At 36.2% G+C, this 15,336-nt stretch overlaps 1 protein-coding gene across 1 annotated transcript in view; it reads left to right on the top strand.

Moving 5' to 3' along the window:
* The window catches only part of AUH (AU RNA binding methylglutaconyl-CoA hydratase), a 113,803-nt gene that overhangs the window by 39,720 nt on the left and 58,747 nt on the right, over positions 1 to 15,336 (top strand). Inside the window, exons 5-6 of the mRNA XM_082337089.1 lie at positions 9,899 to 9,991; positions 10,915 to 10,971. Of these exons, the coding sequence (XP_082193215.1) occupies positions 9,899 to 9,991; positions 10,915 to 10,971 (150 nt within the window). The remainder of the gene's footprint in view (positions 1 to 9,898; positions 9,992 to 10,914; positions 10,972 to 15,336) is intronic.

Below are 15,336 nucleotides of genomic sequence, written 5' to 3'. Positions count from 1 at the left end.
GTTAAGATAGTTTAGAAATAAAGATATTTTAGCGCTAGACTGGGGAATGTAGGTATATGGAATACTGCTGAAAATAGATACAGGAGAAAAATTCTAGAAATGTTCAGCTAAAATGGTTACAGTCTGTGGGATTTTCTTTGTATTGTGTCAAACAAGAATGCTACTGGTACTAGAGTATGTGTTATCTTCATACTGTAAATCAAACAATCAGACAATAAAAAAATGAAAAACTTGTCCCATTGGATTTCTTAATTATGAGAGATTATAGTTGTGCTGTTGTTTGAATTTTATTTTGCGTGCTCTCTGAGAAAGAAAGAAAACTTACATAGAAGTAGAATGTAAAAATGTAACTGAAATAATTTATCCTTGGCATTATCCTTTTGTTTTGTGAATTCAGTGCTTGAATATGTGCTGTGCTATTTGTGTGAGTAAGAAGCTCTTAAATGTACTTACTAAAGATAAGAAATATAAGAAATAATTTTCATTTTTCTTATATCCAAAGTTTTTCTTCATTTGCACAGAAAGTATATTCTGTCATCTAGGGTTTACTTCATTATTGTTTTACTGAGGGCAGAATAAGACTACAAGAAGAAACATTAGTAAATGTGAAGAAACTGAGGAATCTGTTTATCAAACTGAAGTGTATCACTGAAGATGAATGAAATATCCAAACTATTTTATATAGTACAAGAAGAGAATCATGTGGGAGTTGGCTACAGAAGACTATAGCTAAAGAGTTTGATTAAAGCACCTCTTTCATTTATAGTTTCCCATCTTTTGCTCCTATGATCAAGAATATAAACACACTGTCCCTGTTACCTGTCAATAATAAAGTACCAAATAGAAAATTTTGAAATTAAGAACATAATATTCCTATATTAACTATTTTTTTGTCAATTCAGAATTATTTTTTTCTAGGTCATTTATAAGAGTGAGTGAGCACTGGAGGAAACTGGGAAATCAATGGGATTGAGGGGAGTGCCTTAAGAAAACCCTTTAGCTACTGTCATACTAAAAGGAAGATAACTTTACTAATATCTTTTGCTTAATGATCAACTGTAAGCAATGTGCAGTAACCATTTTCATTAAAAAGCAAAATTTCTTTACAAGTACTAAAAATTTTTTTTATGCAGCTCTTTCTTGCTACTGATTGTCTGCCTGAACTTTGAAGGTATTAAAGCAAAGATAATAATGTTCAAATAAATCTATCAACAGTAGCAGTCCATTAAGCTTCTTATCCGACGCACAGGAATTAGAGGGTAGCTGAAAGCCTTTCACAGTTGTAACTAGCAAATGTATGGAAAAGAATTGCATGTATCCAAATGCACATGTAGACTGTTCAGACTTAGAAGTGTGGTCATGTTTTTGCAGATGGAGATATATTTAAAACATATGTAAATATATAAATTACTTTGGGTAACCACTTTTGCATTCTTTTTGCAATTATACAGGTAAAGCTTTGTAGCATTTCATTACTTGCCTTGCACAAAAACGGTTTGACCCATCTTCTTTGACTTCAAGTTCACATGGGAAGATTTCACAGTCTCTCTTAGCCACTTTCATATGTTGCTACATACATTGGTTGGTTTTCATAGTGTTACAGAATGGATGAAAGTGCTTGTTGAGGTATTTGGTTTCTGTTAGCTTTTTTCCCCATAGAAAGGCCTTTTTTTGATGGCGGTGCTTGCAATTGTAAATGCAAGCAAACTATTGTAGTCACTGGCCTGATAACAGATTTTACAAGGCAAGGTAAATGCCTGAAACACAACTGACATTGCCCTTTCAGTGCAAAGTTCATATGCCATCTTAATGTTATTATTGTTCTTCAGGAAAAGATCCCAAAAGATGAAATCAAGATATAGTTTTGTGTTGCAATTATTTTTCTGATTTCCTATGACATAAATTAACTTATGTGAAAGTGTAATTTTGTGATTAAAGTGTTCCTAATGTAAAGAATATTTCAGTTATCATAATTGCCCAGGAACTACCTCTGTGTGCCACTCGAGGTGCATAGTTTATGCCTGCTATTTTTTGAAGGGAAAAAAAATCTTAATTTTATACTCAAGCAACGTCACCAAGACAGATAAAAAATTTGGGTAGTGAACAGGTGGAAGAGAAGTCTATTCTGAGTTACAAGATATGAATATTTAGGTATAAACTTAATTTTTTAAAAAAACAAATTAAAAATCCATTCCCAGCTATTATAGCACGCTAGGATGTAGTTTTAAATAATCACTAATGCTGATTAAAAATTACTATTTACATCTGTGGCCTTTTGAAAACTCTCTCCTAACTTAAAACCAGAAGACCTGCAGATTTGGGTTAGTAAAGAAACTCTATAAAGTAACAGATCTCGAACCTTTCTTTCAACATTGTGGGTATAGGAATCAGCCCATAGACTTGCAGTATTATGTGGTTTTAAGCTATTGTTAGCTGAAATATTCACTGAAGGTAAATAGGATGTAAATAAGTACATTGTTTTATAATAATAAACCCCAAATTTATAATTCTTTATTTGACATTTTCACTCTATGATGCAACTTCTGTTTCTTCTTTCTTCCTTTCCTAATGGCTAACCCATCAATTATGGAATCTACAAATATGTGTTTAGTTGTGTGTAGACATTTTTGGGGCATGTGACCATTCTTTTTATTAATTTGAAGGCTCAATTGTTGTTACTACTTTTAAATAAATGTACTGAGAAACAGAGGGGGAGCTTTCTTATCTGTAAATTAAAATTTGTCCTTGGGAAGGTGCTGGAACAACTAATCCTGGAAACTACTTCTGGGCACATGAAGGACAAGAAAGTCATCAGGTGTAGTCAGCATGGGTTCACAAAAGGGAAATTGTGCTTGACCAGCCTTATAACCTATGATGAAATGACTGGTTTGGTAGATGAGGGAAGAGCAGTGGATATTGTCTACCTTGACTTCAGGAAGGCTTTTGACACTGTCTTGTGTAAGGTTCTCATAAAGGAACTGATGAGTATAGACTGGATGAGCAGATAGTGAACTGGATTGAAAATTGGCTGAACAGACAGGTCCGGAGGCTGGTCATCAGCAGCATGAAGTCTCCTTGGAGGCCACTAGCCAGCAGTGTGTACCCCAGTGGCCAATACTGGGTTCAGTCCTATTCAACAACATTAATGATCTGGATGATGGGATGGAGTGTACCCTCAGCAAGTTTGCTGATGATATAAAAGCGGTGGGGGTGGTTGATGCTCCAGAGGGTTGTGCTGTCATTCAGAGGGACCTCAGCAAGCTGGAGAAATAGGCTGACAGGAACCTCATTAAGTTCAACAAAGGAAAGTGCAAAGTCTGGCACATGGGAGAAACATCCCCATACACCAGTACATGATGGGAGCTAATGATCTGGAAAGCCACTTTGCAGAAAAGGCCCTGTGGGTCTTGGTACACACCAAGTTGAACATGAAACAGCACTGTGCCCTTGTGGCAAAGAACGCCAATGGTATCCTGGTCTGCATTAGGAGGAATGTTGCCAGTAGGTAGAGGGAGGTGATCTTTCCCCTCTCCTCAGCACCAGTGAGGCTGTTGCTGGAGTACTGTGCCCAGTTCTGGGCTCCCCAGTACAGGAGAGAGATGGAGCTACTGGAGAGAGTCCAGCGAAGGGCTATGAAGATGATGAATGGGCTGGAGCATCTCTCCTATGAGGAAAGGCTGAGCAAGCTAGGACTGTTCAACCTGGAGAAGAGAAGGCTCAGGAGGTGATCTCATCAATATATATAAATACCTAAAGGGGAAGGTGCTAAGAAGATGAAGCTAGGCTATTTCCAGTGGTGTTCAGTGACAGGACCAGAGGCAATGGGCACAAACTGGAACACGGGAGGTTCCTCCTAAACATCAGGAGACACTTTTTTACTGAGAGGGTGACTGAGCACTGGCACAGATTACCCAAGGAGGTTGTGGAGTCTCCCTCCTTGGCGATCTTCAAAAGCCATCTGGACATGAGCTTGAGCAGCTTGCTCTAGGTGACACTGCGTGAGCAGGGGAGTTGGACAAGGTGACCTCCAGAGGTCTCTTCCAACCTCAAACATGCTGTGATATAAAGGTTTCTCATGTGCTGCAGGCATATGTAGGCAGATATTTGCCACACTTTCTTAATCTGCTTGAGTTAGATAATGAATTGTGGAACTTTTTATTTATCCCTCAATTTATAGCATACTTTCCTCCAGTAATCCATGTAGTACTCACAGTACGCAGGATATTTTTAGACAATTCATCCTCCTTGCTTTATGTTTTATGAAATCCAGTATTCAAAAGGAAAAATGAGCTGCTAGAAATGCCCCCTCTTGCTTGTCCCTGTAAGCTGTGCACTAATCAACATTATTTGTCAAATAATCAGAAATGCACATGTGGAATAAATAGCTTGGACAATCTATTTCTCCATTCTGTGGGAAGTCAGTTGTGCTGTCATGTAAATTTTAATTCTCTTGCTACTTCTGTCTTAGTTGGAGACTCACAGTTTTTGAGGGAAATAGAGTACTCTCACTACTTTCTTTTCAGTCAGTACTAGGAAACAAGAATTCTTAGACCATTGGCTGGCTCTTGATAATTAAAGACAAGTCAGGCTTATGAATCTGGTTCAGTAGGTGCTAGAGGTAGTCACCAGCTTCTGAATTTACATCTGAATAACTGTTCTTTCCGAAGATTAATTGCCAGAGGTCACTGAAGTAAGAAGAGAGATGAACAATAAGGACTTTTTTCACCATTGTCCAGGTACAGGAGGACAACAGAGGAATACTGAGGGGACTTAGGGTGACTGTCTTTCATTTTAGTGTTTCATATCAAATGCTTGAAAAGGAACGCTTTGAAGTGGGGCTTCATTTGAATGTTCCTAAATACCAAATTCTGACTGCTATGGTTAGTTGAATTGAAAATACTTGTCCTAATCTGTAAAAGAGTATTTCAAAAATAGAAGTTAATTATGTCTAAGGGACCATATATAATTTGTGCATTGTTAGGGATTGAATGGGCTTCCATGGAGTTTTCTGATTCATGGGAATCATGAGCTGCAACTGTTGCTGCGTGTGCAGACCTTTTACTTTAAGAGAAACTGAATTCGAAGACTGCTGGACTTCCAGTTCTTTATTGAAGGCTCCTATATTCTAGCTATAGGAAGGAATACTACAGGTGTTCTTCAGGTTGATTGTTTGAAACTGCTATCAAGCTGCAAGTATGGTTCTCATAGAAAGCTCATTGGCATGTAAACAGCCTAGATCTCAAAATTTTGTGCCTAGCTTGAGAGTGTTTCTTCTTTTTTGTATGAATATGTGATACAGTTGCCAACAGAAAATACTACAGGTATAAATTTACTTAGCAAGCAAGGAAGCCACTCTTAGGAGATTGGTCTCTTTGGATTTGATACATTCTAAATCAGTAACTCTTTTTTTCTAGGTGTCATGTATTTTAAGTTACTCAATCTGGACAAGTTGATGTAGGTTGACCAGGCACACAAATCACAGAATGTGGAATTCTGGATAACCATGTTATTCTTCCGCTTCCTATTTCAGGAACTCTCAGTAAGGGACTAGTAATAGTGATAGGTCTTCCTTTGAGCCCTTGGACACTGTCTGAAGAATGTTTTTATTGTCTGTTATGTAAAATCTACTGTATATAATGTTTCATAAAGGCAAGACTACTTTCATGTATAAATTGTTGCCCTTTTATTTTTACTGTAATTATTTATTAATTCTTCATACTTCTTCCTTCCTTATTCCTCAGTATCTGTGGAAGGTAGATTTTTCCTAGCTGATCAGACCATTTCATTGTCAGTCAATAGTGAGAAGGTGACATTGTGCAGGAATAGAAACAGGCTGCTTGATAGTTACTAAGAAAATATTAAGTGTAATTCAGTTTCCTCTCAGATACTGCTTTACATATCTGTAATTTTATAAGAACTTTTTAAAATGAATTAGTCAGAGGACTAAATAGTCACATATGATTCAGGTCGATAGAATCCAGGCAACTTCTACTTTCTAGTTGGGGAATGTCAGTGTCCACAATATATGAATCAGCTGTGTGGGCTTTGTGACACACATCTGAGAAACTGTTTCTTGGTTGAATCCTCCAGACCTGGTGCCTGTATTCATATACTGGTCTTTCATTCATCATATAATCATCTCTAAGCAGAAAGGAAATCCCCTGTTAGTCACCAGCAGTGGACATCATGTGGAAAGTCACTTAAAGATGAAATAACAATTACCTGCTTCAAAACAGTTGTGTTTCTTTGAGATTGCTTCCTACACATTACATGTGGTTTTATGTGCTTAAATGCAAAGTCCTCCTCCTGTGACATTCTGTACTGGTGACAAAATTGTGGGAGAGCTTAGCTTACTCTACTCTTTATGTCTTTCAGTAATGGAGAGTCACAGGAAAGCAGGAGGCATCCCAAGACTACAAGATGTTGCTGGTCAGGCTAATCTAAAACTACCTGTAACATATATATTTACCAGGAATATATTTCTGAAGTTGAGCTGAAGATCTGCAGTTACTACAGAGTAGGAAACAGGCCCACTTCTTTATATTGCTGTATATCATCTTTTCTAACTTTTGTTTGAGCTTTTTGTAGTTTATTGGACTTAACTAGCTGTATCATGTTATTATGTTTAGTTTTTCTTATTGAAGTTCTTTGCCTGCCATTAATTTCTTAGTTCTTCAGTTTACCTGTTGGTCACTCCACCTGTATCATGTCTTGAATGGCCAGTAAATATACTTTTATACAGGTTGCATCACCTTCTGTCCTAACAGATTATTCCTCAAATAACTTAATAAAAAATTATTTTGAATTCCTTGTTATGTCTGTCTTCTCTTCAGATGGTCCAAACTGTTTCTGCTCCTATGATCTCGAATATAGAAATGCGTTTTTATCTTATATTTGTCTCTGTTGCTGACTTAGCATTAGCATATGCTGAAATGGGCCCTTCTTTTTCTTTACTGTATTTAGAACCTTCCTTTTCTGTAATATCATTAAACATTGATGTTATATTAGGACATGAGTATTGGCTTTCTAATTCCTTTTGTGGACTTTACTATGCAGCTCATGATTGCACATTGATAAACCTATATCGGATCTAGAATCTAGCACTAATGATTAGTAGTACAACAATTGCCTGAAATTTATATCTGTTACTTACAGCATGACAAAAATGTGGAATGTTCAGGAATAAAACCACTGGGCGTCTTGTTAAAGCTTTAAATAGTTTTTTTTCTACGACTCATAGCAAATGAGCCTTGCCATGTAGAATCATTGTGGAGGTTGACCTGTCTATTTACATAACTTATTGTTCTTAAAATTTGAGTGCATACAACTCAGTTAAGTCGACAAGGCATGATTTGTCAAACATCATCTCTGGTTTTGTTATGAGCTGACCAATTTTGGCAGTTGTATTAAGGTTATGCAGATAAACATGAACAAGTGCCTCTTGTGCTACAAAATATTAATATTCCAAGAAGCCTTACCCTTGGTAGTAAGTTCTAGTGACTTAGAAACTCCGTTTACAATCTAGAGCAATTGCCAGTTTATTTCTGTGTTGCTTTTTCTGATGCTTCACAAGAACATGTTAAAAGGATTAATTTCTTCAATTCTTTTGATAGGTATGCACAGAGCTATTGTAAATAATTTGTATTTTGCCTTTCCTTCATTGTCAACTTCCACATCAGGTGATCCTTTAAAATTAATATCCTTGGGAAGTGATGATTCTAATATATGGTATCAAACTGCTTTTTCTGCCTTTGAATTAGGAATTTTAGTATTTCTTGATAGGAATGCTGGCTGTAATTCTTGAAACCAAGCTGTTTTATAATACTGTTTCTGTAAGTTTCATTTCCGTGTGTAATAGTGTACTTGAATTGTAGCATAGCTAAATCTGGAAGTTACTTATCATAGAGAAAGTGGTCTGCCTTGCAGTACTGCAGAAATTGTGTAAATAGTGCTCCAGATACTGTTTGCTAGTCTCTGAGAAATGGAACATACTTGGAGGCAAACTGCTAGAAACTACAGTTAATAATGGCCATGCCTTTGTGTTCAGGCAAATTATTTTGCATTTACCTATGGCAAAGGCAGGTTCCTTTAAGAGAAATGCTAGCTGTGTCAGCCTTGAACTTGGATTGCAAGACTGTTTGGCAAATTGGTTATGGTGACAGGGTTATGAGTTTCAGTCGGCAGCTTGGCCCTGCTGGAAAGGAGAGTTGCCTTCACTTCTTGTCTTCCCATATAACTAAGAAAAAATAGAGAAAGAGCAGATTTTACTCCTTTTCCTCTGTCTCATATGCCTTCTATGATAGAGGGCAAATATAATGGATATCTTGGGCTCTTTTAAGTGACTCCAAGTGCTTGATGTTGCAGACAGTAATCAGTAGTCTCTTTTGACACTGGAATTGATTCAGATAATCACTTTCAGTTGTGATCTAAACCAGCAACCAAGGGACTTTGACTTAAAGCGTCCTGTTGTAATTTTGAAAAGCATTGGTAAATTTTTGTTCTTTTCTTAAAGGCAATTGGATTTTCATTAGTTGTTAATCATAAAAGGATGTCGATTTGCAGCTAAAAATAGCCTTTCATTTAATTTGATATTTTGTTTTGTTACCCAGTGAGACACTACCTGTTTGTATACAGATTTATTCATGCTGATATACATTTAATTGATTTTTTTTAAAAAAATGAAGTTATCTGAAGTGTGTCTGTCAGACAGGAAAAAGGTAAGCTAGGTAGCACAACTTCTAAATTTAGAACTAACTAGTTCACTAAAGAAAGGAAGTATTATTTGTAATTAATACATTAAATTAATCATTTTTGGTCACATTACCCGTCTAGATTTTAAAAGGAGAGAACATTCTCTCACACCTCATTTTCATTTATATTTTGGCAGCAGATATTTTTCTTTTTCAATTTCTAACTAAGACTGAATGAACTGATCATTGAATTCAAGTAGATGAAACATTACAACAAATAAAATATTGTTGTAACATCTGCAAAAAACCTGTTGTTGTCAAGAGTTGGTTTAACATTTCAACAGGCTGTACACCCAAGTGTTCAGCTAATGAATTGCTTTTGGCTATCTTTGAAACTTCAGTAGCACAAATGTACTACTAAAATATTGAGTATAGTTTAAAATTATTGATAGCTTGTGGTAAATGTTATGTGAAATATAATTAAAGCTCTAATGTACAAGTTTATTTCTCAAGTAAAAAATACATTTTTTCATCAAACTTCTTCAAGTTTGTGGTGAAGAGGGAAAAAGAGAACTTAAACTTGTTGGAGGTGAAGAGTAGTACTTTAAGCTGAATGTTTAAATGACTTCCCTGTGTCGGAACACTGATGATAAATACAAACCATGCCATGGTCACACAGGCCTCTGGAGCCCTGCTACCTGTCATGTGTACTGGCAGCATGTGCATCTGTTTATCAGACCGAAAACTTTCCCACATTCCATTAAGCTGTTAGCTGCTGCTTTACAGGAGAAAAGGGGCAATAGTGGTGGCCACACCACATCTGGGAATATTAAGACACAGAGAGCTTACAGCTGTGCTAGCATCACAGATGATTATGATAAGACATCTGTATTTCAACTAGGACTGTTGGCATATGTGCCTTTTTAAGTATTCCTGTTTTATTATTTGCCTAGCTCTGCTATGTATGCTTTTGGAGTTTGCTATTCAGATTTTTGTCAAAAGTGAGCAGAAGCTAGAGAAAAAGGCTTGCAAACCTATTCAGCCACAGAGTGATTAGAGGGAGGGTCAATTTTTTCGTCCTTTAGACCCACTTTGTTTTATGAAACTTTTTTCACATAGTATGACTGTACTTTGAACAAAATGTAAGGAAATGGTGTTTCTGAGATGTTCTTTATGAGGCTAGTATTAATTGGTACTTTCTTTTTCAGCCAATCTGCCTGTACCTACTATTGCTGCAATAGACGGAACTGCATTAGGTGGTGGCCTAGAACTTGCGTTAGCCTGTGATATAAGAGTGGCAGGTAGGTCTGAGTCCTGTTTATAGAACATAGGATTAATAGTGTTGCAGATGACTTGAGTAATCGTTGTTTTGGCAACAATCTTATAAAACTTATTTTGTATTTGATGTTGTTCATAACCAATGATTTAGCAGAAACCTGTCTTAAGTACTTGCTAATGTTTAATTTCAAATAACTTACCACTGATAGCTGGATTGGTTTTGTTATATGTTCTATTTTATTCAGATGACCTTCATTTTATCAGTATTGCCAGAAGGGTTACGTAGTTGTTTTGATATTTTATTTAGTAATTAAAGTATTCTCCCCTTCTGTATTTGAAATGTTATAGATGGAGATTAGTTTTTATCTAAACACGTTGCAGGGAAAAAGCAAAAGTTGTTGGTGAGAGTATTATTACAGAAGCAATTAAGCTGTTACAAAAGAAAAGTGACGACAGCACTTGAAAAGAGGAACCTTGACCTATCCAGCTGTCAGAACTGTAAAGCCATTTGTTGGAAAGTAAATGGAAACTTGGTCACGAACAGTTGCCAGTAACTTAAGGTATATAAAGATGTTTGACCCCTAGAGAATTCATAATAATCAGATACAGAATTCTACCCCATTTTAAGATGTTAAATAATAACAGTGTTTTTCTTTTAGTATTTTACATTTTGCAAGCAAGTCTCTGTTACCCACTGTAATTGCTTACTTGCTATGTGAAAATTAATAAGGTACAGAACTTGCCTTGATGGGAGTAGTTGGATCTTTTACTAAAGGCAGATCAGTTGAATCTATTTAAAGATTTTCCTAAACAAATGCTTTTTAAGTGATTTATTGTTCTTTACGGAGAAAATGTAATAAAATAACAACCTTGTAAAGTATTACATATTTTGCAAGCTTTTTTCCTATAGGTTATAGTAAGAACTCATTTACATTCTGCTTTTTAGCCTCTTCTGCTAAAATGGGCCTAGTTGAAACAAAGCTGGCAATCATTCCAGGTGCAGGTATGAATGTTTTGCTTTTGTTACCATGGATAATTGAATAACACCTGCGCTTGATATTTGATTTTTGGATTGTTGTTTATGAATTTCTGCTTATTTTTATATTTCTATTAAGGATCATGGCATGTTTTAAAGCTTATTGCTCATATGACTTACCAAAAATTAATAAAAAAGTGTATTTCTCATTTTTAGGGAGTGGCACTTTTATATTATGTTTTTAATCAAAATCTTCATTAACTGAGTCAGTATTGAGTGGTTCTGTAAATGACACTTGATGTGTTGATCTGAAGGCTGAATAATTTTGCTAAGGATCAGACTAGGAAAAAAGATAATTAAGAAAAGAGTTAACTATCAGTGTACAAAATTGGTAATTTAAATAATGATCCACTTCTACATAACGCCTGGTACTTTAGGATTGAAATTCTGTTTTCATGCTGCTTGTAAATTGGTTGTAAAGAGTTTAAAAACTGAAAGTATAGCTGTGAATAGATCTTTTGTCTTAACAAAATTTTTTGAAGTTTTTTCTATTTGGAAGGCCAGTTGACTGACTTTTCCTGGATTCAAAGTGAATGGAAGTTATATAATGAATAATGTTTGAGGAGGTCTTTGTGTTGTGAACCCTTTTGTTCCTTTTGAACTACCATAATGGGAGCACTGGTATGAACCTTGTGTAAGAAACTATCCCATCCTATCACTAATCTAATCAATTATGATACAGTTTCAAATGATCTATTATTATGGTTATTGTTGGGTTGTGATTTCAGTCAATACTTTCTCCCTGTCTCTTTTTCTCTGTGGTCAGAGCTACATTTTACATAAGGAAAACTGAGTTATGATGCCTGGTCTCTTTTTAGCGGTGGAAAAAGATAACAATGTAGATGATTTTAAGGTTATATTTCCTTCTGGTAGTGTTGTCATAAAATAATGTGCATTGACAGTAAGTCCTAGTGAAGAAAAAGACAGAAAATAATATTGTTTATCTTTGTTGGCAATTTTTTTCCCCTTTGTCCTCCCACTCCACCCTCTCCTAAGGAATTCTTCAGGACAGTATTGGAGACATACTCTCCAGTTCAAGAAATTCAGGTCAAGTTCTCTATATATTCTCAGTATACAACTTAGTTAGGTTGTCTCATGTTTCCTTGTCTTCAATTAATTATAGATGTTTCAATCTTCTAACGCTTTCACCTTAAAATGCTGGGTGACTGACTCATAATGAGTTTCATTCAGAATGTTTTATTGCTATTCAAAGACTGAGGTTTGAAAAATCCTTCCCCCCCCATCTGAAAATAATGATTTGGGCATATGTCTTCAGCTCCTTAAAAACATGACAGATTTCACCATGCTACAATGCCTTTTAAAATGTTTTGGGGTATGTTCAGTGATTAATTTTTTCCCTATTCCTATCAGCCTTTCTGAGGACTATTTTTGCTGAGCGTATTCAAGTTTATCACAGCTTTTTCCTGATTAGCCTGTATTTGCACCAATCCTGTTGAGCAATGACAATGTTTCAGCCCTTTTTGGCTTCTGTCATCCAAATAGTAACTGATCGTGCTTTGTATCATCAGAAAGTGAAGAATGAGTGAAGGAATTTTGCATATATCATTTAGGCAGAGAAGCCAAGTATGCCCACTTGAACCGTAGACTTCAGGGGTTAATGGAGTATTTTCTTGTAGAGCTTGCTTCAAGCTGCTCTGAGCCCAAGTAGGACTGGGCAGCGGAGCTGAAAAGAGAGCTGTAGCCATTTAGAGGCCTCAATAGGTTTCTGCTGCCATCTAGTACATACGAAACACTGACAAAACGTGTTGCTTCTTCGAAGAGGTCCCTACAGCATGGCAAGCTACTACCATTTTTATTCTGCTCCATCAGTGGCCACAAGTATGTGATAGATGTAAAGATTTTAACTTGGGTGATAATTAACATGGGTGTTTGAGGCTGTATGAAAAACTTTTTTATTTTCTGTTGGCTTTTTTTAAAACCCCAGGAAGTTACACTTAAAAAGCTATGTTAGAAGAATGTTACCAGAATTTAATAGTATTAAAATATAGATTCAGGGCAGATCAGCTATGACATTTTGGACCTTGTTGTATGTTATGTTTTATTCCATTCTATTTTGAAATGCGGTCATCAAAAGACCCAGTCAGCTGCTGTCTAGTGACCGATGAGTTTTAACATAAATTTCCCAGGTGCGAGAAATTTTGCTTTTGAATACGCACAGAAGTACTGCAAGCTTCTAAAGGCTAAGGTGGAGCACCAGTTAGCTGAATCCTGGTTAATATACCAAAATGAATTGTTCCTTTTAAGTCTGCTGAGGTTTACAAGCAGGTAGGCATTTGTAGAGCATGCCATATCTGTGGTAGCATGTTGAGTCTCCTCAGAAAATTCATCCCTGGCAGACAGCAGAGCAAGACCCAGTGGGGTGACAGCAGTGCCTCCTTTTATACAATAGCTTTGTGCACAGACCAGCTGCTCAGGTTGTGAGGGAGAAGGATTGGTTCTTCTGCCTTTGGAAATTTAAATCTAGCTCTCTCCACTATGAAAAAAGCCTTTGCTGCCAGACTATGAGCTAGGGAAAGTAGAAAATCTTTCCGTTTTTCCTTTTGAGTACATCCCACTGTCTAGTAAGGAAGTCAAGATTCAGAGAACTAGAGGAAGTGTGTAAAGGAGAGAAAATGGCTTGGTAACTCGGTGCTGGGGAAGTTACCTGAGAATGAATATTGATGATTTTTGTTTTCTAAAGGAAGTCTGCCAGTCACTACTGATTGCACAAGTGGTCTTATGCCATCACAACAGGCATATATATCAGACTATTTTATCTATTCATCCCCTCTTTTCCTCACTTTTCTTCCCTATGAACTTGGGGTCTCTTGGCCAGTTGTGGTCTAGTTTCACTACAGGGCAGTGGTTGCAAAAAAAGACAGTCCCTAGAATTTTATTAGAAGTAAGTGTCCAGACGAAGGGAAAATTTTATTGTCCTCAGATGAAAAGTTTCAGCATGAACTAACCTATTCTTGGGAATGAAAGAATGGGTGCAGGAGGGAGGCGTTGTGGATGTCCTAGCTGTGGAAAATGTTTCGGTCAGAATACTCCTCTCACTGGACAGCACTAAGTTCGTATGAGACAGAATTTTGTGGGAAACCAGACTTTATTAGCTCTGCAGTTTAAGGAGATGCTTGTTATCAGCCAGAGTGGCTTTTCTCAAAGCCGTTCATTGCTAAAAGGAGTTGATTTTTTTGGATCTCTTCATCAAAAAGCTGTTTAAACAATTTGTTTTCTGTGTAACACTGTAGTCTGTACTAGAACTCAGTATAATGTAGGAAGAGTCTTTTTTTTACACAAAAATCATGTTCCTTCTCTTTGTTGTTATTTCCCAAACTGAAGTAAAAAGAAAGCAAATCTCTTTCATTAATTGAATCTGGTTTCTGTTGTCTTTCTACTTGCAAAGGAAGCGTTTCACAGTGACAAGTTTCTCCTTAGCTGAAAATTGTCTTTTCGAGCATTTGCATCTAAAGTCCTTTGTTTTTCTGCTTTGGAACTTTTTAAAGTTATCTCCAGCCATGATTTATTTCTGTTGTTTATCTCTAGACTTTCACAATGGATGTCATACTGGGCCTACAACTGATAGATGATGCCTTGTTGGCAGATCTGCTTTTATTTGTTAGTATCTTATTTGTATACCACTCAGTAATAGATCTGTTATGAGAAGATAAAAATGCTTATAAACAACGTACATAAACTTTCTTACTCTGTTAATAGAATGACATATGATTGGTTGGACAAGGGAAAATATTCTGTGATAATAAGTAGGAAAGACAGGTGTATATATAAAAAATAATTTGTGTTTTCTTTATGCAGTTTTTTTGCATGAAAATTTTATGTGTAAAACTGAAGTACTGGTGTACATCAACAATCATGTTTCTACAAAAAAGACAAAATGAAATAATGGAACTTCATTGAAATTAATACACTTGTGTCAGCAGATAATTCGATCCAGCTAGATTAAAAGTATAGATACGGGCCTGCATACTTACAGCTGTCACTCCTTTTTTTTTGTTTTATTTATGAAGACATTTTAATTAGCAAGGCTTCGTTCAACTCATCAAGATGAATTTTGCCTTTGTTCTTCCCTGCTCCTCCCAAAAACCCCACTACTTCATTACTGAGCTGTCTTCGGCTGTTTAATGGTAAAATAAAAACCCAGCACATAATCCCTGGGATCATGCTTTCCTTGACAGCATTCAGTTTAAAAGCATATTTTACCAAGAAGGCTTAAAAAATCCCCCCAAAACCCCAAACCACTCCCCCTAAATCCCCCTCTGTTAAATCTTTAAAAAAGTCTTTCTAAATAAGTTATATCTTCTTTCTGCATCT

This window comes from Platalea leucorodia (genome assembly GCF_965183815.1).
Source record: "Platalea leucorodia genome assembly, chromosome: Z".
NCBI lineage: Eukaryota > Metazoa > Chordata > Aves > Pelecaniformes > Threskiornithidae > Platalea > Platalea leucorodia.
The sequence above is the reverse complement of the archived record's forward strand: the minus strand, read 5'-3'. Positions and strand labels throughout refer to the sequence as shown.